Here is a 24161-nt window from a genome sequence, read left to right as displayed (position 1 = left end):
GGTAACTGCCAAATTTTAGGAGCTGGGGCATGATCACTCAGCATTATAAATAAAATTGAATTTTACTTCTCGAAGTATGCTGAGGTCATGGCTGGTGCCACTTATTTCTGCACTGGGAAGAGCAGGAGGCCGGGAGAGAAATAGACAGAGAAAAGATTTGGATTTCCTTTTCCTGTGACTGTGGCAGGAGGGATGTGGGAAAGGGCTTGCCTCCTCCGAGCCCTAATCACAACTTGAGAAACTCTGGTGAGAGTGAAGTTGCTAACCCAGATTTCCAGGGATACCTCAAGGTAGTGTGGACATGGTCATTTTACTACCTCTGCCAGTCTTCTGCCCTGGACAACAGCATAGCAAGCACCCTTATCCTCAAGTTTGAGGAATTCAGAATTAAAAAAAAAAAAACAACAGCCTTAAGTGGTTGGCTTTGGGCTGGCAGACCCAACACAGGTCCTGTGCCCTTCTGGAGCCAGCCCCAGCTGGAGGCCAGGCCAAAGCTATCCCATAGCTTTGAAACTGCAATCAGCACATGTGCTTAAGCAACTGAATCTCACCGTAAATGCATAAGCACAAGGAATACTTGGATAGGATAAAAAGGGCCAACTGCTATTTTCTGTCTCTCTTGGCCAGATAATGATGTGTGTACTCTTCAAGGTCAAAACTGGAGCTACCCCATATGAATTATGACTTAAAGAAAATACTTACAAACCTGACAATTCTGAAAGAAAAGTGGGCTTTATCTCCTGCGTGTGCAATACGGACACAAATTATAGTGGTGACAACTTCAGTGCCTCGGCTGAATTTCATATGTGACTGACGTTTCTGTTCAGGTTATGGATAAAGACTGTGATCTCACAAAAGAGGACAATTCTCCTAAGATCCTGCAATCCTAGCTAGACCCACCTGCTAAATGACTAAACTTTGCAACTTATGACATAGAAGCAAAATAAAACTAAACTGCTGAAATAGACTGGATTGGGGGATCGTGTCAGCTGCAACATGCATTTGTACATTTACTTAAAAATGCTCTACAAAGGAGCATTTTTCTCTCTCAAATGTTTTTCAGCCAGTGGCATCAGAGCTTTCTGTCTGCATCCTGAGCATGCAAAGGAAAACCATTCCTTAATCTTCTAAGAACAGTTCAAAACCCCATGTGTACACTCAAAAAAAATCACAATTGGAAAACTTGAATGCTGTCTGCCTGACAGGAAGGAAGCCATTTTCAATAACTAAAAGCAACATTTACAATAGCAGTCTAAAGGCTAATATGGAACTCACAGGTAGATGTCAAAACAAGTTAGGCCCATACAATTCTGTAGGGCAAAACATGCAAATGCATTCCATCAGCCTTGGAAAATATGTCAACATCCCCGGGAACCCAAATGACAAACATCTTGTACTCCCTGAAAGAGTTCCACAGTGTGTAAACATGAGGCAATCAAATTGAGTAGCTGGAATCTCAGGCATTTCTTCAGCTTTATTCACATGTAAATTATTAACTAAGGATTTGGGGCTTTCAAGTTACTCATTTCAAGCCTAAATCACTCAAAAGCACTTTGAAAAGAGCTCTAACTTGCTTTAAATGTCTTAGTTGCCTTCATTCCAGCACACTAACATGTTGATCGTGTTGATCGTGTTGATCGCGTTGATCGCATGGAGCTAATGCCTGCTTCCCAGGCAGCTGCAAAAGCATTTTGTATTTGCCAAGTGAGATGGCACAAAGGTGCCTCCCCAGCCACCTGTCCCCTTGGGCGCGGGAAGGGGCAGCAAGCAGAGAACGCATCCAGTCCGCGTCTGTAGCATCTGTGGCAGAGAACCCACATGACTGCCTGTCTCCCCATCATTTCTTCCGAGAACTCAAAGCCATTCCTTCCAGCCCTGTTTGTCTGTAGGCAGCGGTCTTCTGGTTGATCCAGGAATGTGGCTCCAACCAGAAACCAACCCTTACGCAGCTGGCATGGAGTGCCCGAGATGCAGCCTCATGGGACACTGGGTGACACAAGCTGGATCTGAGCTGGCAGGGCACGATGGGGTGCTGCAACAGCACAGGGACCCAAGTGAGGTTATGCAAGGCATTACTGAGAGTGAGATGAACACATGCAGCTGCTATGGTGCAGTCATAATCAGCTCTCACTGCAGACACAGGTGTATTAACCTGTGAAGCTGCAGTTAGGTTGGACAATCCCATTAAAGGAAAAAAGCAAACTGAACATACAGAACATGTAGTATGTTTGAGTAGTTTATAACAGATCCTGCGTGGTGCATTTTATTGACACACAAAGAGAATGCTTTCATGCACACACTGGCTTCTGGAATATTTTAATTACAAAGGTGCCTTTTCAGTATTCGCTCTCAATCAGATCAGGCCTCAGCTTGCCCTGGACAGAAATGGTTCAGTTCAGTGACCAACAGACACATTGTGCAATTTGAGATGCCCTGGGCTACTCAAGCAGTGTGCTCAGGGCTGGTAGACAAGACAGACGACCCAAGGAGACCTAAAACTTCTGGTAAAGCAGCTGGCAGGTAGGTAGACTACTTGACAGCACTGAAAATGACACTAAAATAAAGTATGTTTAGGTAACTGAATCCTGAAAGGGTGGGACTTGAGATCTAGTCAATATAGTCAGTGAGCCAGTGGGTAATTCAGCTCACACAGAAGCTAGCCATGTCTCAGCTGGATCACCCTGCTGCCACCGCAGAGCCAGCACACAGGCCTCAGTGCTGACATGGGGACTGATGACTACCGACTGACTCAGCTGCCCTACACTGAGGCATCTCGTGCCATCTGAGGTGTCCCATCAGCTGCCACAGCAGAAAGGTACAGGTCTGTGATCCCTCTCAGCCTCACACACGTCTCAGCTGCCACTGGCACACACCCAGCACCACACACCTCTGCACGGGCAAGTGAGCTGCCCCCTGCACCTCCAGGAGCTCTATCGGCAGCTTAGAGCATACATGGGACACCTACAAAGAGCTGCATTTAGATGCAGATCTCAAACTAAGTGCTGCCCACTTGCAAGTGGCCTTACAGCTGCACAAACACTTGTCCCATTAGCTCTGGCACCCAACAGCTTCTCAGCCGGGCCCTCCTGCTTCGGTCACAGGACGCTCTGCATGGTTGGTGCTGTGCCGCCGTGCTGGCTCTGCTGCAGCCGGGATTCCCTCTGCTCCCTGCAGATTTGCATGGCACTGGAGTCACTGTGTACTCTGGCAGCATAAACAGTTGGCACTCAATGCCAGGCTTGTAGGAGGTGGGGAGCACAGGGATTAAGTGAGTATAGGACTGACACCCAACCTGGTAGCCAAAGAAGATCCACATTTACCAGCAATCCTACAACCAAATGTAAGGCCTAAATCAAAAAACAGGATAGAGTCACCACTGGTTTGGGTTTTTTCACAAAGAATACTTGGGTTTATTCTGTGGGATTTTTTCTGCAAACTCTATGAACTGTCCTGGGAACAGAAATTTGGGCCAATGTGCTAAGGCAAGACTAATAACCAGGCTCATTTTGGTCTCCATATCCTCTGGTCTCTGTGGTCCATCTCTAATAAAAAAATCATATCCTAGGTCTGCTAGGATAGCCCAAGTATTTTCCTGGGAGTGAGTTTGACTGTAACCAAGCTAAGGAGGACTAAACACACTTTTTTTCTGTTTCTATGGGAACTATCTAAATCCATAGGCTGACATGGAAAAGGCATTAATACATTGTACAAAGCATCTTGTGTGAGGAGAGTTAAGACAAAAATTAAAACCAGTGAGCTAAGAAAGCAGCTGTGTATCAGTTAGTCTTGTTAGATTTTGTTAACTTAAACCCTCAAAACTGTATCTGTTGTTTCATCTAGGGTTACTGAGTAAATGATCACAGCTTGGTTTTTCTGACTAAGGGCAGTGAAGTGTGTTTGTAAAGTTGACATTTGCAAAACAGATGGTGAATACACTTTTTTTTTTTTTCCAAGAGGCTGGGGAGGAAAAGGCACATTTGAGCTTGTTCAAAGTTGCCTGCTCAGCTGACTAGGGACATTAAAAAACAAAGGGAAGCATAAGATAAAGTAAATCTTATGGTTGAACTATTTTCCTTACATTCCAAATCGGGGAGAATAAAGTGAAGAAAGAAGCCAGTTTTAAGCCAGAAAAAAACAAACCAAAAAAGTTTTGTCTGCCACGGTTCAGTGCATCATCACAGTAGAGACAGACATGTAGTTAAAAAGAAAAGTTAAAAAAAAAACAGTTTTCCAAGCTTCTGAGAGACAAAGGAGTTTGTAAATTAATTAATTCAAGACTTAAAAAAATGAATAGTTGCCTCTAATATGTAGGGAAACACTGTATAATAAAGTGTCTACAGTACATTATATAGGTGGAGGGAGAGCGAGCGCATGTGCAATCCCAAACAGATCTGTGTGATGAATGCAGGTTTTCTTAATTCAGAAGCCTTAAATGGGAATGGCAGCTTCTCTCCAAAAGTATGAAAGTGTATCTTAAATACACTTTGACATTTCAGCTTGGAAAGAGATGGCTGACGAGGCGTGTTGTAGGGGTCTGCTGACTCTGGAGCAGCATGGACAAATGAGCAGGGGATGACTATTCAGTATTTGTCAAGATACAAGAAAAAGGCTGTAACCAATGAAGGTATTGCATAAAAGGTATCAAACAAAAGAGCTTTTCCCAAAGCCCACAGCTGAATTCACTGCCCCCTGATGTTGTGGAAACAACAGTGCAAATGAGTTCAAAAAGCAATTAAAAGAATAAATAGGAGAAAACTCTGCCATGGTCTATTAAAGACAAAAGATGTGGCTACAGGCTCTGGTTCACAGAGAAATACCCACCTATTGCCAAAAACTGGGAACAGACGCTGAGGGAAACATTACTGTGTGTTTACCCACTCAAAATAATCTTCCCCTGAGCATCTGTTGCAGACTCTGTCTAGCTAAGTAAGTTTTTGGACTAACACAGTACTGCTGGTTTTCTGTTTTGGTTAAATTCTTCTTTCCCAGGTTATTTCCAACTAAAGCAATAAAAATATATGTCCAATAATAAACTAGGGGAGGACTATCAATAAATACTGCCCACTGTGGTTAAAGATAAGAGTTGAAAAGTCTTTCAGTATGAAAAAGAAGCTGGGTTACCACCGTAGAAGCCCAAAGAGAAAGCAAAAAAAATATGCTACAGGAAGCACTACAGTAATACAGCACTTACAGAAGTTCAGAGGAACAGAAAGAGCTCTACTATTCACTGGCTAAAGAGGCTTGGAGCTGTAAGCAATGACAATGTCTGCTTATTTATTCCTTTGGAGTTCAGTCATATAGCAGATATTAACTGAATTGTATCGGGATCACGGGATTATATCAAAGGAACAGCAGCCTGCATAATTAGAGTCGAAAGACCCGGTAGCTGGGCCAAAAAACCATGAGAAGTATTTTCAAAAGTCAGAAATTGCACTCATCAAAAATAAAAATACTGTTTCCTGCTCTGTCGTCCCCATCATTCTTTGTCCCTCTGTCTCTCACTTGCAATTTTACTGGGTTGCCATTATGAAAATAAGTTTGAAGGGACTTCCTCTGGAAGTTAACTGCTTTGGGAAATAACACCAAAGTATACCAGCATCCAACACTGGTACAAAAATACATGAATTGGGGAAATTCCAATTTTATAATTAAGCTTGAGGCCGGAAGAAATGTAGGGAAGACAAGAGTTTCTCTTCACCCCCTCCCCCCACCATTTTCCCTGCTGGTGTCTCAAATCCAAGCTACAGTTTGTCCTTCTCCTTGCCATGAAGGCCACACCATGAGACTACACTGCTTACCACTGATTGTGTTCCTCGTGTGGAAGATGTTGTTACGGGCGTAATGGTGATAGTACTTGTCACCTTGCTGGCTGCAGGTCGTGGGGACAGGTTGTTCCGAGGCGATCGAAGGACGGTACCAGTTACAACCTCCTTCTCTGCCGCGATGTTCACCGGTCGGACTGTTATCACAGGGCTCGCACCGTCAGGCGCGGCACTGGGAGAACGTTTGAACTGGGAACCCAAGTGGATGTGGATTTTGTTGTCTTCTGTTGTAATAATGTTGGCATTGGCATTGTACTTGCGGATTGGAGTCGGGACGGTTTGCTTTTCTGGTGTGACTTTGAAGACAGCCCTTCCCATGGTCATATCTTGTGACTGCGGAGAGACGGAGATTTCTGCTGGTGCTGCAGATGTCGATACTGTCATGATCTGAATTGGTGATGCAGGTCTGTCTGCAAAGGGTGCTCTCCCTCCCTCTGGGGACTTCTCCCTGGAGAATGTTGTTATAGTGACTGGAGACATGGAACGATCTGGGCCCATGGGACTGTCACTGCCTTTTCCTTTTTGTGGCATAACATTTGGAGAGGGAATGATGGTTATTCGTGGCTTCTGATTTCCCAAAGTAGGAATGACAGTGGTACTTGAAAAAAATTCCTCTGCAGACGGGCTGGTTATCTCCAAAGTTGCTGTACTGTTCTCATGGTCTGGTGTCACCCGAATATGAAGAGGTTGACCCTGCTTTGGTGAAAGGACAACCTCCCCAGGATGTGCTGGACTACTGTGGGTTCGGGCTCCTTTATCAGGAGTTGTCTGAGCCCCAGCTTCCCTCTTCTTCATCCATGGTATCCAAGATTTCCTCATAGCAAGCTCATTTGCTGCTGGAGGGTATCTCTCAAGCACTGAAGAACGCTCCATGGGTTTTTTCAGACCTACCTGTCGCAGATTGCTCATGATATGATTCTCCTCTTGGAAGGATTTCCTTATAAACACTGCTGGAGTTTCTTCTTCTGCTGCTTCATTGCTTAGAGCATCTGTCTGCACGCCAGTGGATGTCACAGGAACATCAACCATTCTTCTCCCGTTCATGCTGGGCCTCAGAGCACGGCTGTAACGCTTAGAAAGCTCCAGCTCTCTTGTCAGGTTCAAAACTTCCTGCCCCATGCTCTTGTTTTTGTTTTCCTCTTCCATAAACCTTTGCTGTAGAACTGAATAATCAACTTGGAGCTGAGAAAGCTGGTCTTCTTTGTTCATGAGCTCATGGATTTTTTCCTTAAGTGCTTGAACTTCCGCTTTCAAATCTCTGCTTTTGGCCTCTTCCAGACGAAACCTGTGCCTCAGTTCTGCCTCCTGGCTCACCACCTCACCTTTTTCTATTGCTTTGGTTTTGGCAATCTGGAGTTTCATCTCCTCCAACTGTTGAGAAAGAAAATTAGCTTTATCCTGCTCAGTCCTAAATTTCTGCTCTAGCTGATCATACTCATCTTCAGTCTTCATCAAATCTCCTTCAACCACTTCTAGTTGCTTGAGACGTTTTTTCAATCTTTCGATTTCAACGGTAAGTTCCTTAATCTTGTTGTCTTCATGAGAACCATGCTCTGCTCCTTTCCTGGTTCGACCTCTTGTAATTTCTCTTTCTACTTCCTCCATACCATCAATTCTTTTCTTTAAAAGGTCAACTCGACACCTTAATTCAGAGGATTTTTCTTCTTCACTTCGCAGTTTGCCAATTAACTCATCCCTTTCCTTTGTCAAACTAGAGACTTTTTCCTCCATTTCAGATTTCAGTTTCAAAAATTTCTTACTTTCTTCTATCAATTTCTCTGTTACATCCATAACTTTCCCTTGTTCAACCTTAAAATTCTTGTTTAGGCCCTCAACCTTTTTTTCCTCCTGTTTTATTTTTTCCATCATATTTTTTCGCTCATCAACCAACATTACAGTAAACGACTTCAGCTTTGTAAGGTCATCTTTTAAGCTTATTTCAGCCTTTTCCAACTTGCTTTCTGATGTCTCAAGGTCCTTCACTCGAGTCTTTACCACTTCCAACTCATTTATCAAATCCTTAGTCAAATTTTTTTCTTTCTCCAAGTTTAAGTGTAGCTGAGTGCATTCTGACTTACTTTTACTGAAAGCCTCTTCCAGCTTCTCTAACTCTGACATTCTTTTCTGCAGTTTTTCCACTTCAAGTTTCAACTCTTTGCTATGGTGCTCTTCCTCTTGCAGTTTATTTTTCAGCTCTTTGCACTGGGATTCGGTTTTTGTGATCTCTTCATCTTTCCCCTCCATTTCAAGAACGCGCTTGCGGAGGTTTTCCACTTCTGCCATTAAGCTAGAGTTCCCACATTCCCCTTTTGCTATTTTATCTCTTAGTTCTTGAAGTTCCTCCTCAGCTTTTTGAAGATTTTTGTTAGTTTCTTCTAGCTCCTCTATTCTGCGAGTCAACCCCACTAGCTTGAGCCTCAGCTGTCTATTATGTGACTCTTGATTAGCCAGTTTAGCAGTCATCTCCTCATGTTCTTGACAAAATGATGATGTTTTGTGTTCAAGTTCTGCCTCTAATTTCATCAGTTTTTGTCCATCTTCTTTTGTTTTTGCACTGATAATTTTAAGCTTTTCTTCTTCTTCCTTTAATTTTTGGGTTAAGTCCTGTATTTTCTGGCTTTGTTGACCAAGTTGTTCAATATGCATTTGTCTTTCATCCACCAGCATGAGTGCAAATGATTTGAGCTTGACTAGTTCTTCTCTTAGTTTATTGATTCTCTTTGTATGCTCCTTCTCCTTCCGGGCTTGATAGATCTTCTCCTGCTCAAGAAGCTTCTTCAACCTGAAAAAAGTTAGAAGAGATGCATTAGACTAAAATAGAAATATATGTATATGTGTGTGTGCGCGCGCGCCCATTTCTCTATTTTTAAAATCACCTTTGTTTTAGCTTCTTTTTTTTATTAATGGTAGTCTTCAAGAAATAACTACCTACTACAGTTATATTCCCAAACCAAGTATTTTGAATTACAAAAGTTAAATGAAAAATACATAAAATCATCGAGAAATCTGAAACACAGTAACATTTTATACATGTATGGATAACAAATACATCAGGTTTTAATTTCTTTGCATTTATTTCTCTGTTAGGATGATGTTAGTAAAAGTATGTAATATCCCAACAGGACAGGTATCATCTACTCACTAATCCATTTATACCAAATTTGTTTTACAAGGTGCATTCTTCTTTATGTCTTGCATACAGACAAACATGTAAAAAAAGATTAAAGATTTAAACTAATTGCCATATGCAGCCACACATAAACAGACCAATCCTGGTTACAAATAAACCAGCAGGACACAAGATTACATTAGCACACAACTGATAACCATCTGGGCATCGCAGGCATATGAAATTAGCAGGAAGATAAATTTTCCAGCACAGTGATTATTACGTAAAAAGGTTTCTTCTTCTACATTTCCATTCAGTAGATGTTGCAAACTGCAAGGATCAGACTAGTCAAACCTTTGGCTACAGCTAACCTCCTCTGGAAAATGCTCTTCTCTGCATGGTCTCTAAAGCTGTATTTTCGGATAGTATAAAAGCTCCCCATATACAAATTAGGTGTCTCCTCAGAGAGATAATGAAGACATACATTACCCAGCCTTACCCATGCAACATGGAGTAATAGAACTATTTTATACCTGTGATTTACATTCAGGATATGCTGACATCAACACAGGAAGTTCCTGCACATGTTCTAAGCACAGATTTGCGAGGATGGTGATCCTCAATCGACAAAGAGATACAGATAACACAAGGATGTATCCCCAACCAATCTAAGAGCCTTATTGTAAAAGCATCAGTCTGACTTAGACACAGGTATGCACGCTGAATTTAGTGTGAAATAATATTTTTTCCAAACCACTGTCACAGCACCTACAATTCCCCTATCCTCTGTCAAGACACAAGATATTTCAAATACATTTGCTTTGCTTTCCCTAAGACTGAAGCTTTTCAACTTTCTTTTTATAAGTGAGATGCACATCCAGGTGGTAAAGCAGAGCAATTAATGCCTGGTAATTAACTTGCAAAAACTGGAACATCCATATCTTAGCAAAGATCAAATTTTATCAGTATTTTTATCTCAAGTGCTGGACTGTAGATGATAGCAGGTGGAGTACAGATATATATTCCTCTCTGCTACCCCAGCAATGAAGTGATGCTAAGATCCCCAGGGCACAATGTCATACACAGAGGATGTCTCCCAGCACCCTCACCTGAACCCTACACTCCTAACAAGAGCCAGATTAACTCGGTACTCAGCAACTGTTAATGTTTCACTCCTTGCTCCTGGGAGACCAGAACCAAAAGGAACTGGAAAGAAAAGCTATAAGAAAAGAGAAGGAAGTCAGAAAGCACAACACAAGATGCAGTAGGCAGGGAAGGAGAAGGCTGAAGAATGCATTTGAAAACAAGGCTCAGATAGGATGTGGGAGTAAGAGAATAGTAGGAACCAGCGGGAGAGAGAAAAACAAACAAACATTGCAGCCAACCTTGCTGGGTCACAGATCATTCTCAAAAAAAAAAATCTCCTTAGTTGTGGCAGCTCTTTGGAAAGGACTGAAAAGGCGTGCTGGTGGATGCCCCATTATGGGTCAAGTTAGAATGTCAAAAGGTAAAAAAAGACCCAGTGTCACTCACAAAGCATGCACTTTTCACACTGAAGAAGGAACTTTATTAGCATGCAATATATTCCCTGGCTGCTCTATCACACTGTTTCATGCAAATGTTTCAGCCGAGAACTCTTCCTCATCTCCCCCAGGCTACATTTTTAAAGGAATAGTATATACCCTTCCACAAAATATTGTTTGCCATGATGGAACACTGTAGCCTAACCTGGTGGTGCTCCAAATGACCCATCTTACAAAGTCACAAACATAGGAGAATGTTTCCAGCCTCCCTTGTCCCACAGGAAAATTTTAAGGTGACCCCTATAAATTAAAAAAACCCAGAAGACAGCTTTTTTGAAAAAAAACAAAGCTTGACACCCAAAAGCCTAGACATGCTTAGAAAACTGCCTATGATTTGTAATTCCTAGGCCTACACATGTGATTTTCACCCAGCAGTAGCTCCAGGCAGTACTTGCCAGGCAGGCTGCTAAGCAGAGTGCAAAACAATGCACGGGCCACGCATAGTTCCACGTGATTACCTGAGAGTCTACTGGGGAATACTGCTGAGAAAGACACTGAAAAAAACGCAAATACCTGTCAAACTAAGACAAAAAAATGCCAGTCATGAGGCTGAGCAAGAGAAGAAAGCATGTTAGCCCTGTCACTGCCTTGCAAGAGTGCTAGCAGTGGGGAGTAACTGGCTTGGCCCCTCTGGGAAAATAAAAGCAACATGCATCGTTTCATTCTGCCTCAGCTTTAACACAGGGAAACTACATGTCTCAGCTATGACAAGGCAACTTTCAGAGAAGATACTTGACAATACTTCAGTTTTCCATGTCTACGGGAACTGCTTCTAAAATCTGGTTCTGTGGGGGAGGGATGGGAAGGCAGCACACAAATCTGTGTGTTAATTGCCAAAGCAATTAAAAAAATCTACACCTTTTCAGTGTCACTTCTAGACACTAAAATTAAGCTGAGTTTAAGCTTGCTCCCGTTTTTCCAACTTTCATACCTCAGTGGTTAAACTGGAATTTCAGCAGGACTGCAAGGCGAGGTTGTCCCCTCTTGACCCTCACAGCAGATTTGCTGCTATCAGGCTTCTCATTTTACTGCTGCTGCTAACGTTTGCTAAGTAACACTGATCTACATGTGCTCCTATGCAACACTAAAAGCCCCTCAGATACCCAGCACCAGTGTCTTCAACGTGTTAGCCAAAGCAACTGCACTCTGAATTGGTCAAGAGGCTGAAAGCACCCGCATTCAGGATCAAAATCAAAACAAAACCCTTAATAATGAAACACTAGATACAGCCAAAACACTGACAATCCAACAATCTGATACCCCCAGCCCAGTCCCTGAATGTGGTGTCTTGGTTTGTGTTTTTTAGAGATGGGAAGAAATGTTTGGATACAATTGGATAACCTGCATTCATCAGTAAGAGTCTCAAGGGTTTGGCATCTAGATCCCAGCAGGGAAACATGCAGATGTGATCCATTTCCCTGCCAAGAGAGGGACCATACTGCCTGCTCCTCTGTGGACAGCACTGCTACAGCCTGTGTGGCACCTCTTTTCCCCACAGCTTACCACAAGTACCATGTCAAAGCATGCAGCCCGAGCCAGTCCCTGAACACATGGTCTTCCGCTGCCATGGGGGTCCTGGTGGTCTCTCCCTCTCCTTGCTATCTGTCCTACCCACAGTATTTGAAGAACAGGTCCAGTACTCAAGACAGTCACATTATCCCTTGCAGTACTGTACAAATAAGCAGCAAACCCTTAGGCATGATGACTGTGTGCAAACTGTTAACTGCCTCAGTTGAAAACAAACACCCCAGGACGATGCTGTTCCGATTTGGTTCTATAAAGAAAGATGCCTGACCGACAGGGTGCAGGACGCTGGAGTACAGAAGCCACTGATGCCACCTGACATGGTCACTGCTGCACAGGGAGCTGCCTCTCCTGGATCCCCATCAGCCTTAGCCGTTCACAGCCACACCAGGCAGTGCTAGGGCAGCAGGAGAGCTCTGTTGGCAGCTGTGCTGGGGAGGCAGGAGCCTGAAGACTTTCAACAACCAATCTCAGTTGCAGAGAAAGCAGACATCAGACTGGAGGAATAGCAACTATGGAATTAGTTTTAACAACTTTCATGAATGGTGTGCTGGAAACAGCCAGCAAGGAGGAATGCAGGAGTGGATGGGCAGTAACCAGGCTGTCCCTCTCCTCCTTCCTTTAGGTTTTATGCTGAAGTGTTTCAGTGCACAATCTTTCTGCTTCCCCTTCTCTCTTCCAAGCTATGAATTGATCAACAGAAGTGCAATGGGATGCTGATAGCTACAACTCTATCCCTCCAGAGATGTGGCTTCATTTCTTTTGTCATGGCTCCCCTCAAAAAAAGTTCACTTCCAAGTGTTTAAAAAAGAGCATGCAAAAGTGAATAACCCCACAAACATTTATTGAAAATTATACCAGTGTGTGCATCTCCCTTTCTCTTTGTACTTCCATCAAGATGAGAAAACATCACAGGTACTCATACAGCCTTTCCCACCTCTAGCATAGAAATGGGCACTCATCTACGCAGGGAAACCCTGGGAAAGCAGGGCAAGCCAGAGGATGCCCTGAAAGGCCATAAACTGCTCCCATGGTTTGCAAACACGTCAACATTTCAGCACCTCATTTCAGCTGTGTTGGCCTGTTTTAGCCCCCTGCTCTGCAAACAAACAAAGCCAAGCTTCCCAAGGTGTCTCCCAGTGTTTAATGAAGCATTCAAAGGAGGGACTAATGTGGAGGGCAGTCTGGAGAGGTGGAGAGCTATTTCTCCTGCTATCAAAACTGGCAGCAGGAGGAACAGCAGTTAGGAGAAGGAGGATGGGAAGGAGGCAAGCAGGTAAGGTCTCTAGAGGACCTTATTAATTGAGTTCATACACAGCCTGGAGATCCACGGAGTTCCTCACTGCTGCTCTAGCACAAAGCCATGTGACTTCCATTCCTGTAGTACCTTATTTTCCCATTTACATTCCCAAAAGTCTCTTGCTATGAGGTGTGATGACTTCTATCCCATTTCATGGATAGCCAGTAAGTGGGGGTTAAGGCAAGTAATGAGGACTTGGTCACTCTAAGGATCACCTGACTGACAGCTGATGAAGGCTGCTTCCTCCTGAGGGGCCAACAGCATTTCTGTGCCACTCACACAGCAATCCCAAGGGAATTGCCACCGGGAAAGCAAATGCCTTCGCAAACTTATCTTTCCACTTCAAACCCAAAGTTTGCTACTGCATATGCAGAGTTAGAGAGACTGCACAACTTCCTTGTGGTAGCTAGAAAGCTGCTGCCCATTAAGTGATGTGAGAGTCTGGAATCCCAGGACAATGAAAACCAGCAAGAGGTGGTTTAACTCAATAAAGAAGTTCCTTTTTTTTTTTTTTCCTGTTTAATGTACAACAGCTGATTTTGAAGATTATTTCTACAGCCACTGGGAAATCCTCCACATGTCAGGACTATTTCCCAGTGCTTCCGTGTTTGGGGCCAGGCTGAGATACCCAAAGGCTGAATTCTGCTAGTTCTGAGTACTTACAACTTCAGCTGAAGTCAAAGAGAGCCAAAAGATGGTCAGGCTCTCTAGGAAACAAAACAATCGGGCCTAAGACTTAAATTAGGCAATTAGGTCACACTTTCAAAACATCAGCTTCACTACTTCCCATACACCCATCTCATCTGGGAGAAGAAATGTGTAAATGAGATCAGAACCCATAGCAAGAAAAGGAATAAAGCACATCTGTGTTACTTTCCCCTTTCTATCCATGACATTTTAAAGGTAAGGAATGAGAAAAATGTTTGAATGACCTTACTACAGAACTTTCTAATTTCTTGTTCAGCTTATCTCAGGGTCAACTCTGAAAACAAATACAAGCTTGTTTATAAAAGTCACTGGTTCTAGTAAACCTAAAAAAAATTTTTTGTGGCCACCTAATATACAAACTCAAAGTGTAAAAAAGTGCATGTTCTTCATTGCTGAATTAACTTTTGGAAAGTGATTGTATCAAACCATATAGCAAGCAAATTAATATTCTTGCTACTTTTAAACTACACGATAGGTTCCAAAATATACTGGAAGTAAAGGAAATGTGCTCTTCCTTAGCAGGACACATTGCTTGTAATCTACAACAGTTTATCTTCTGTTTCTAACACTGATTTTGTAAAAATTAAAATCCAGTTTACTGAAATAGCTCATTTGTGTTGAAAGTGTCTTACTCCAACTGAACAGTGACTAAAGGTAGTACTTTGGAATAAGAACACTTATTAGATTCAGTGTCCCCCCCACCTTTCTAGCACACTGTTTACATAAGAAAAACACCAAAGATCCTTTAAGAACAAAACCCGACCGACATCCTTTCAGACTACAAAACAGTATCACAACCGGACAGGCATTTTTTCAGAGCCCCCCAGTTAAGGTACCCACATTAATTCCGGAGGTCAGGGGAAGGGAAGGGTGATGCACAGAAAGCAGGCACACAGTATCTGAGAGCGAAGGCGAAGCAGCGCTCAGCTGAGAGATGAGAATTACCAAACCTGTCTCCGGGCTGCGGTTATCCTTCCCTGACCCCTCGGTGCGCTGCCCGGGCGGGGAAGCCGCACAGCACAGCCCCACCAGGTGCACCTTCCAAGGCTCCCGCCCGACGCTACATCTGCCCGGGGGCCGGCCCGGCCCCTCAGCGCTGTCCTGCTCCGTGCAGCCCGCCTGGAGCCGGGCATCCCGGCGCGTCCGCTCCCCGCACACTCCAGCCTCGCTCCCTCCCGCCCGCGCCTACGCCAATGCCCGGTGCGCTCACTGAACCAGCGAATTGCGCATGTACACAAGCAATTAGCGGCGCTCAAATTAAAAATACAATTAAAAAAAAAATTCTCTTACCTTGTACCTAGACATATTTTTTTCTCTTTTTTTCAAGCAACCAAAACAGCAACCAAGGAGGGAAACCCCGGGAGCCGGCTCCGCGCCCCGGGCCGCCGGGAAGCGCCGTGCCGCTGCTGCCAGGTGAGGCTGCGCTCCGCGCTCCCCGGGCGGGCGGGGGTGGAGCCGCCGGGCCGGGGCAGGACCGCCGGGGTCCCTCTGCCACCGCGCCCCCGGGGTTTATTATTGACAGCCCCCCCGGGCTCTTTATAGGTACAGTTCATAGGTGAGCGATTAAGAAATAATAATTTGATCGCAGAGAACCCCTGGGAGTTGCTTTTGCTTAACTGGACTGGGACGCACGAAGCGATGCTTCCCAGTCCCAGCTGCCTATTCATTCCTCTGGCTCAACAAAAGTTCCTGTTGCTTTCCCCTTGTCTTCCCGGTGTTTGAAGTGCAAGTACTACTGTTGGTACGCGCTGGCTGATCTTAAGATCGGATGATAAAGGCATGAATACATGAAGAAAATCCCCTGGGGATTTAGTATACGGGCGTGTTTGTTTTTGAAAATCCATGCATAGTAGCAAGCCTAACCAAGTCTGGTGAGGTCTGAAAAGCACCATTCTGCTAGCTCCCTGCTTTAAAGAAGTCCTAAACCAGCCCTTTTGTTCCCAAAACAGCATAAAAGAATTTGGGGATTCCTTCTATTTCCCTGATGATTCCCTGGATTGCTCACAAGCACCTTTTCAGACTTCGTGAGGGGAACTAGGAAAACGTCTCCCCTTCCCCTTCTTCTCTTTTGCCGTTGCTTTCCTCTTTCCTTCCCGTTGACCTTCCACTTTTCTTAGGAAGCTTTAATAGCCAAAAACACTGAAAGCATATAATTTCAAATATTGTTATCCACTAAAAATGGACCAATGTGTGTTTACATTTTTGAGAAACTATCTAATTTCATGTTCTTTCATTATTTTTCCTTAGGAGCCTCATTCAGCACACAGGCTGGACAGAGCTCATCTCAGAGCAAGTGCTTAGAGACTGATTTTATGCTTTTTATTCAGACTCTGCTGAGAACAAAATTATTAATTTCTGTGTGGGAGGTAGAAGCACAAAGGGACCAAGTTTTTGCTTGGGACACCTGCTCTGGGGTCCATTAGATGTGTGTTTCAGAGTGCTGCAGGATGGGTGGTGCGTGCAGATCACAATCCCATTTGCCTGTGACCAGGAATGGATGCCCCAGACTCCTGGACATCTGAGCCCAGATCCAATATGCTCCTCAAAATGAGAGCCATTCTTACAGTGAAAAACATTCACAGCCCATGCAAATTAGCATCATGTGACTTAACTAGCACCATGTAGGAAATCCGTCACACCAACGCAACAGTAGAGTCACATTTTCCAGGGAAATCTGTACTAGTCTTAATCATTCTCTCCCATTTCATATTCCTTTACCTCATTTACTAAACACTTTCCAAAAGATGAAGTTGAGGTCCTACAGAGAGATTGTTGCTTCCTGTGTGCAAAGCTGATGCATCTTGCTATGTTTCTATTTTTCCAGTGTCAGAAACACTGGAAATACTGTACAAAATATGTTTGATTGTGCGATTACAAATGATCACATGCATTGGGCAGACAAATGTTCTGCTTATTATACTTGCTGTGTCCTTTGCAATCCCAACAATTGTTTGGTAGAGCTAAATATTCTTTAAAAAGAGGAAATTGCATATACAATGGCAAACACTAAGATATTGACCATTGAAATTTAATGATGTGGCATTATAGGGGCACTTTAGGAGATCCTTAGAAGAGTTTAGATCCTTTATATTGCCTGCATACATATAAAGCCTGTACTCTGAGTTAACAAAATAATTTATGGCAATAGCAGGGTGTCAGCCTCGAGGCAGTTTGATACTAGAAAGGCATAGAGCACTTCGCAAGCAAGTTTCAAAACTATCTGCTGACAGATGGGTTTGGCTGTGATCAGCAGCCGAGAGCAAGGCTCTGTTCCACCGGCGCTGCTGGCTCTGCAGAAGGATATCTGCTCACACCCCCATCCCAGCTGGCTCTGGGCTTAGAGCTCATGGCACAGCTTGTCCCTGTCCCGCTGCACCCGCTTCGGAGTCCCAGGTTCTCCTCACCGCTGCACTCCATTTCTAACCCCCACTTCTCCCAAATTAACAACTCTTCTAGGTGTCCTCTTACATCTGCCTTGGCTGTTCTTTTGTCTGTGTTGCCACACTTGGGCCAGGCTGGAACTGCAAGCGGCACATCTGCCCTTATCTGTGTTTTCATGGTCTCAGCTGTGAGCAGAAAGTTCAGGGCGGTGAAAAGGATGTTAGAGAAAGTGCAGTGTGGTAGTGGTGAGCCTGCCTGCACATCTGCAGTAGTTAAGTCTGTGAGACCATAAGACTTCACAATTAAAGTATTCTCCACCATCATTTCAACTACTCTGGGTACCCATCACTACACCAGAGCTACAGGGGATATCAGGTAGGATGTCCCAGCTAAGGTCAATCTGGCCTTTAATATTTACAGCTTTTTTTTTTTTTGCTGTACAGAAATCACATTATGTGTCTATATAAAAATATAAAGTTGCTCTATATGTTGTTACTTCTCAAGAGTACCATCAACTTTAAGTCACATCAAAGGCTGCGAAAATTTAACTTGGTCATGAATTTTTTTGTTCATGCTTTCATTGGGATGAAGTATTCCAAGAAACGCATTCCTGAGTAAAGCAACACTTACAACATTGTGAGACCAGATAAGAAAAACAACAAGAAATAAAAGCAGCAGAGGGAATAGATAGGAATCCCAAATTTCAACTCATCTCTGAAAGTCAGAAATTATACTTTGCATCTGGCACAATTGTCTAAAATAGAGGAGAGTAACTGGGAAGCAAAAATGAAATTGGTTTAAAAATTTAATGATGTGCTAATAGACTACACATTTCTTTGATAAGCTGCTCTCTTTAAAAATTCCCTAAACTATGCATAGCAATAGATTCCCCTTGTGGATCTTAGAGACTTGTAACAAATTATTACCTGATTATAAAATTCTCTGTAAACAGAGCTTTGTAACCTTTCCAGAAGACTGCCCTGCTCTCTTTACCTTCAGTGCAGAAACACATGTAACATTTATAGTGAAGGCAGAGAGCTTGCAACTCTCTCCAAGTTCTCTAACATGTTAGAAAAAGCCCAAATATTTCTGTTTGTGCAAAGCAAAGCTTTTCCTAAATTTGTGTTTACTTACATACATGAAAAGGTACACTGTGTGCTTGCCAGACTTTTTTATTTTTTGTTAATAAAAGCTTCAAAGCACTGAAAATCTCCATCATTATTTTGTTTTGCTTTTCTTCTCTTGGCTAAGTCAAACTCATTTGGTAAGTCAGATCTGACCTCCACTTTCTACTTAGCCAGTTGTCTACTCTGACTGCAACAGATACAAATTGATTCAGTGGCATCTTGATAGAATAAGAAAATTTTGAATATTTAGGGAGGGAAGAGGCTGATTTTAATTTGCTGCTGAAGATGTAGTGAGCAAGGTGATCCATTGGGCCTTTTGGAGAGAGAGAAATAAATAATGAAGATAAATGCTGTAAATTCTTGAAACATGACTTTGTAGGAAAAGCCTGAGAAAAAGACTTCAAGTTGGACTCTGTGCTGTTGTATCTCAGGCAATACATTTTATATGGCCTACGTCATGCACATTAAAAACTTCATTTGGTGAGCTGCGCTGACAACTGGCTTTGTTCACCTTTGTTCTTATTTAAAACAGGTTGTTCCATGCAGCTGTTAAAGAAACCGTGTGCGCACACACACGTTTGCACACAGGCTTTTTTATTATTCCTCAGATCTTTCTAAATAAGTCATGCTGCCTAGGTTTTAAATTATTTTTCTCTTTACAGCATGAAAATCACCCTACGTCGGGATCTGCTGACTTTTGTGGAAACATGATTCAAAAGTTTAACAAAAACATTTCTGTGTTGTTTTTTTTTTTCCCTGTTACACTCTACCCCCTTCCTTTTGGTTTTCTGCTTTCTTAGCACTTGTGTGTATCCTTTTGATAGCTGGAAAGCTCAGCATCTCCAATACTGCTGGGATGCTTTTAAGTAAAAGTGATTACAGCTGAAGTGGGACCTGTCTATGTCACAGTTATTGTTTCATAGTATGATTTGGTCATATTTTGTGAACAAGCACCAGGAGTCTTATAGGAGCCTCTTGTGGCCCTTCAACAAGAGTGCCTTGGGAGCCAGGGGAAAAGGTGTCCAGGATCTTAGACAAGTGCACTTGGCAGGATGCCACTTGCTGCCCTCTGTGCACCCACTGTTGTTAGTGCTGGCTGCTTCACCTGCCTGTGCTCAGTCAGAGCACCTCACTAACGCTGCCTACCTGCTCTGGGCTCCACCCTTGTTTTTCTAAATTACTCATTTTTGATGTGCTAGGTTTTCATGGGGAAAAATTAGGTATAAGAGTGAGCTCAAGGCTTTAAAAGCAAGGTGAACCATGCCTGTTCTCAGTTTATCCAGAGAGAATTAGTCTTTTGGGAGTGTCTTGGCCTCTTTTGCTCCAGCTGGGTCTAGGATGTGAAATTAAGCCTGACTGATTTTCTCCTTTCTGTTGCTTTTGTTCTGTTGGCCTAACCCTGTCTCTTTGCTGTTTCTCTTCCTTTATGGTCCAGGTCCATCAGTTCAGTTCTTGCCCCATTGCTCACACTCCTACTGACCTTTTCTGGACTTCCTTTTCTTTTTTGTGCTTCTTCTCACTGACCCTTCCTTCAAGTAAGGTAATCCAGTGACTGACTGGGATTGAAAGATACCTGAGTCCTACACCTAAAACTAAAGGTTCTCTACCTCAACTGCTTCCCATTTCCTACACCACTGAAATATAGTGTTTGATAGAGTGAGTAAAACTAGTGGGCAGGAAAAATGAGAGAAAACAGAATCCAAAGAATTCATTATCATTTTAATATCAAACAATACAAGTGACGGGCTTTGGAGTCACCACGAGAGGGTCACAAACATCGGAAAGTGTACCAAAAAAAGAGTGACAAAGTTTAAAATCTGGATTTAGGAAATAGCATCATTAATATAATTGCGTGCCCTGGGCTAGTCAAGCATGGCAAAGCTCACACAGCTATATGACAGCAATGCATCTTGAGAGCAAGTAACTATTCAAGTGGAGTCAATATAAAATCTCATCTCTGTCAATGCTGGGTCTGAGACTTTTTCAGAAATACAGCCTTTGTGTGTACTTGTTCATATCATATTTGGCCACCTTGGTCACAATGACAAGAATAATACAATACACACCTATGAAAGCAAAGAAAAATAAATAATCTTATGAAGATTCCTTCTTGATTTTTAAATTACTTTCTGTGAGTGTCATATCAATGATTTAGCAAATAATGAATCCTCAGAAAAACTTTCAAATGCTGTAAAAGAGCAGCCAGCAGCTGCTTTTATGATCTAAAGAGGGACTGATAGATTTTAACATCAGCATTGAGTAATCCTGGCTGTCACACCACATCCTAATATGCCATGTCCCAACTCTCAGTCTGAAAGGCTGTGAAGGTATTTCCATTAATTTTCGTGCCAAGACCCTCAGCTCTTGCCCTGAACACAAAGGAGCACATGTCTGCCCACCACATCCATCCCACAACCCCACTTTTGCTAGTGCTTTTTGCCTTCTGGAGGTGCAGCAAAAATGGGCACCTCTCCCCTCAGCAAAAAAAAAAAAAAAAAAAAAAAAAAAAAAAAAAAAAAAAAAAAAAAGAAAGAAAAAACCATCACAACTGTGAAACCAAATAAAGCCCCCTACACCTACACAAAGCTTTTTGATTACCACATAGCTATTTACTACAGCTCATGCAATTCTTAGGTTTGCTGATTGCGTTAGATTTGTGCCTACTGAGAGGCAATTAGAGAAGAGTCTGTCCCCACTGCACCCCTCCCCAGCCAACACACAGGGCCTAGACTCACCCAAGGTTTGAACCTTCTATTTTAACCTTTTACTTCTAGTTGCTTAGATCAGAATCCAAAAAATACTCCCATAGATATCTGGAATGCAATCAATGAAGAATTTTAAGATGAAAAGGTAAAGAAAACAAAAATAAAAACAAAAATAACCCCACCCAAACCCAAACCAAAAAAAATCAACCAACACATGTATAAATTTAAATGTTCACAGGCATCTGATTTTTGAGCAGATCTGCATTTTGGTTGCCCAAATTTGCTGTTGCACTGATAGATGATGCACTGATGATGGGTAGTCCCATCATCTTGCCTGAACCAAACATCATTCTTCACCTGAGGTTATTTGGGCCTTATTAAATACATGTCTTTAAAAGCAGGGGCCTTGTTCTTAGGACAAGAGAGACACAGGCTGAGCACAGTCATTGCACAAGAACAGGAGCTGTCAGTGCTTCCATTCAAAGAAACACTTCCTTGCACCAACCCCTGTGTATCACTTGCCACAAAAATGGCATGTGTGGTTTTAGTTCTCTCCTCAGTCTGAAATCATTCTAGTTTGCACTACCCCTTTCCAAGATCATGTCCTGACTGTAGCCTGCTGAATATATGAATAGCAAAAAAAAAAAGGACAGGTAAAACTCAGGTTCTGAGATGGAGAGCAACCAAGGAGAAATTGGGCCAGTTTCATGCAGTAAGTATGAATTAGAAGATGCTGTGCTTGCCTTTGCCTTAAAATTTCTTTCTTCCATATCTGTGTTGCCCTCTGAATAACTGCAGGGCTTATGCAATCTGGCCCTGTTGTTCTCTAATCAGGTATTCAGTCATTAGCTGTTGCCTTCCACTGAGCATCCCCTCTTACAAATCACTATTATTTTTTAAAATCTTATAGTGACATAAGTGCAAATGATGCCTCATGCGCAAGGAGGCAAAAGTTTACAGCCTCCTTTGTAGAATCAATAGGTAATACTGACCAAAAATAATTCAAAACACAAAGGCATAATTTGGCTTTTGGAAATTATGTAAAAAATTATAGTCATTAAAACTACTGTTATTATTGTTATTGTTGTTATTATTACTATTATGGTTTATTATTATTATTGTTGTTGTTGTTGTTATTACTATTGTTATGATTACTATGATGAGCCGAAATGCATATAGGAGTTATATAAAAATATAATCTTATGGGAAATATGTTGACAGGTTAATTTTCTGGAGCGCAGACTCCCATGCAGAAGCTGTAATTCCACTCAAGAAACTGCTGTATGTAATACATTTATATATGCATGTGTAGACTTCTACAGGTACAAGCATGCACACATTTCAGAGTTCCTACTCTGATTCTCATTAATCCCATTAATCAAGAAGTGCTCTACTGACTTCAAAGGAATTGCAACAAAGCCAGCTTTGTGCTGATAAAATCCAGCATCAGGATTAATTATTTCCTAAGACCTGAAGTAGATGGATGTAGAATACATGGTGTGCTAATGGTGGGCACTAGGCAATGGTGCTTGCAACTGAAAGCAAGTTGGACCAACAGCACTTGTTCTGTCAGGTGAGGACATGAGCCAGTCAAACCAGGACAGACTCTCCTCTATTGCAGGATTAGCTGTGCCCATGTCACATGAGCTGTCCTCCACACCGCCCGCCTGCCTGTCACTGCTACGGGCACTGCTCTGCCCCTGCTGGTTTTGGAAACCAGTGTTGTATCCCAGGCAGTAATTTTCAAAATGAAAAAAATGTTGAAAGCTATGCATCATTTTAAAACAAGTTAAGTCACCTAGGAAAGCCTGACATTTAAATGATGAAAGAGAAGACATCTATGCCTTTCTGGTTCCTCTGAAAATAAACTTTTTAAATGGAATTACAGGAACATTCTTTCTGTGATATATATACTTGTCACCAAGAGATACTTTTTCAGCTCTGACATAATTGCTATTATCAGAAAACCATTGCTGTCATTCTGCTATAATTTAGCCTCATTTTCTGCTCATTTCTTTATCTTTCCTCATTAGGGCATTACATATTCAGCTACGTTACTATTAATCATTCCCTAACATAAGCAACTGCATAACAGAGCTGTGTAATTGATTTTTCAATTTCAGAGCTAAACCAAAAACTTAAAAAAATATTTTTAAAAGCTTAATTTTTGTCTCTCATTCAAGTGAAAAAAATATTTCATGTGGATTTCAGTGAAACGTGTTTGTTTCAGATCAGTAATTTCATTTCCATTTTTATCATTTTAAGAAAAGCAGGGGATAGAGAGGACTTTTTCTTGGCCCAATTCACTAAACCAACAAGTGAAAAATCGTCCCTTTTTCAGAAGATCAAGTGATCTGCCTGGACCAGTGAATTCCTCTGTCTGGGAAATTTGAATACTCAGACACTGACCTACAAGAATTTTCACCTCTTTGGTGAAAAGAACCCAAAATTATGTAAGTAACTTGTAAAAGTAGAACAATTTTTCCCAGGAAGAATGGGAACAGACACCCCAAGGAACTAGTGATGTGACCAGGGGGGCCTCCTCTGAGAGGTGTATTCAGGTCCCAACAAGTTGACAGAGGGCTTGAACGTCTGCCATGGTCCAGGTGAGTGGCATAATCACAGGGTTATTTGATATGTTTTTTGACTAGCTGGTCATGTGAATTAGGTCACCAGATTTTCTTTGTTGACATTAATAATAGTCTTACACTCAAAAGGGTATGTCTTAATGAGTTTTTTAAAAGTTAGTTGAAATACTAACTATGGCAGCACAATATTGTAATCAGGCACCTACTCAGGTACCTTATAAATATGTGGTGAATTAGATATTCTGCATTTCTCTTCCTGCACATTTGAACAGGCCGTGGCAAATTTCACAAGAATGCTTCATTTGCACCCCCTA

At 42.4% G+C, this 24161-nt stretch overlaps 1 protein-coding gene across 6 annotated transcripts in view; it reads right to left on the bottom strand.

Moving 5' to 3' along the window:
- Positions 1-24161, bottom strand: part of FILIP1 (filamin A interacting protein 1) — a 102964-nt gene that overhangs the window by 9003 nt on the left and 69800 nt on the right. For 4 of the 6 annotated variants that reach the window (XM_069011301.1, XM_069011304.1, XM_069011303.1 and 1 more), the window contains one exon: positions 5799-8604. In XM_069011301.1, coding sequence (XP_068867402.1) covers positions 5799-8604 — 2806 coding nt within the window. Of the gene's footprint in view, positions 1-5798; positions 8605-14996; positions 15176-15336; positions 15455-24161 lie in introns of those variants that run through there. The other 2 variants (XM_069011305.1, XM_069011306.1) reach the window with 2 other exon arrangements.

The sequence above is a fragment of the Aphelocoma coerulescens genome, chromosome 3, assembly GCF_041296385.1.
Source record: "Aphelocoma coerulescens isolate FSJ_1873_10779 chromosome 3, UR_Acoe_1.0, whole genome shotgun sequence".
Taxonomy (NCBI): Eukaryota; Metazoa; Chordata; class Aves; order Passeriformes; family Corvidae; genus Aphelocoma; species Aphelocoma coerulescens.
This window is presented reverse-complemented; position numbering and strand designations above follow the sequence as displayed.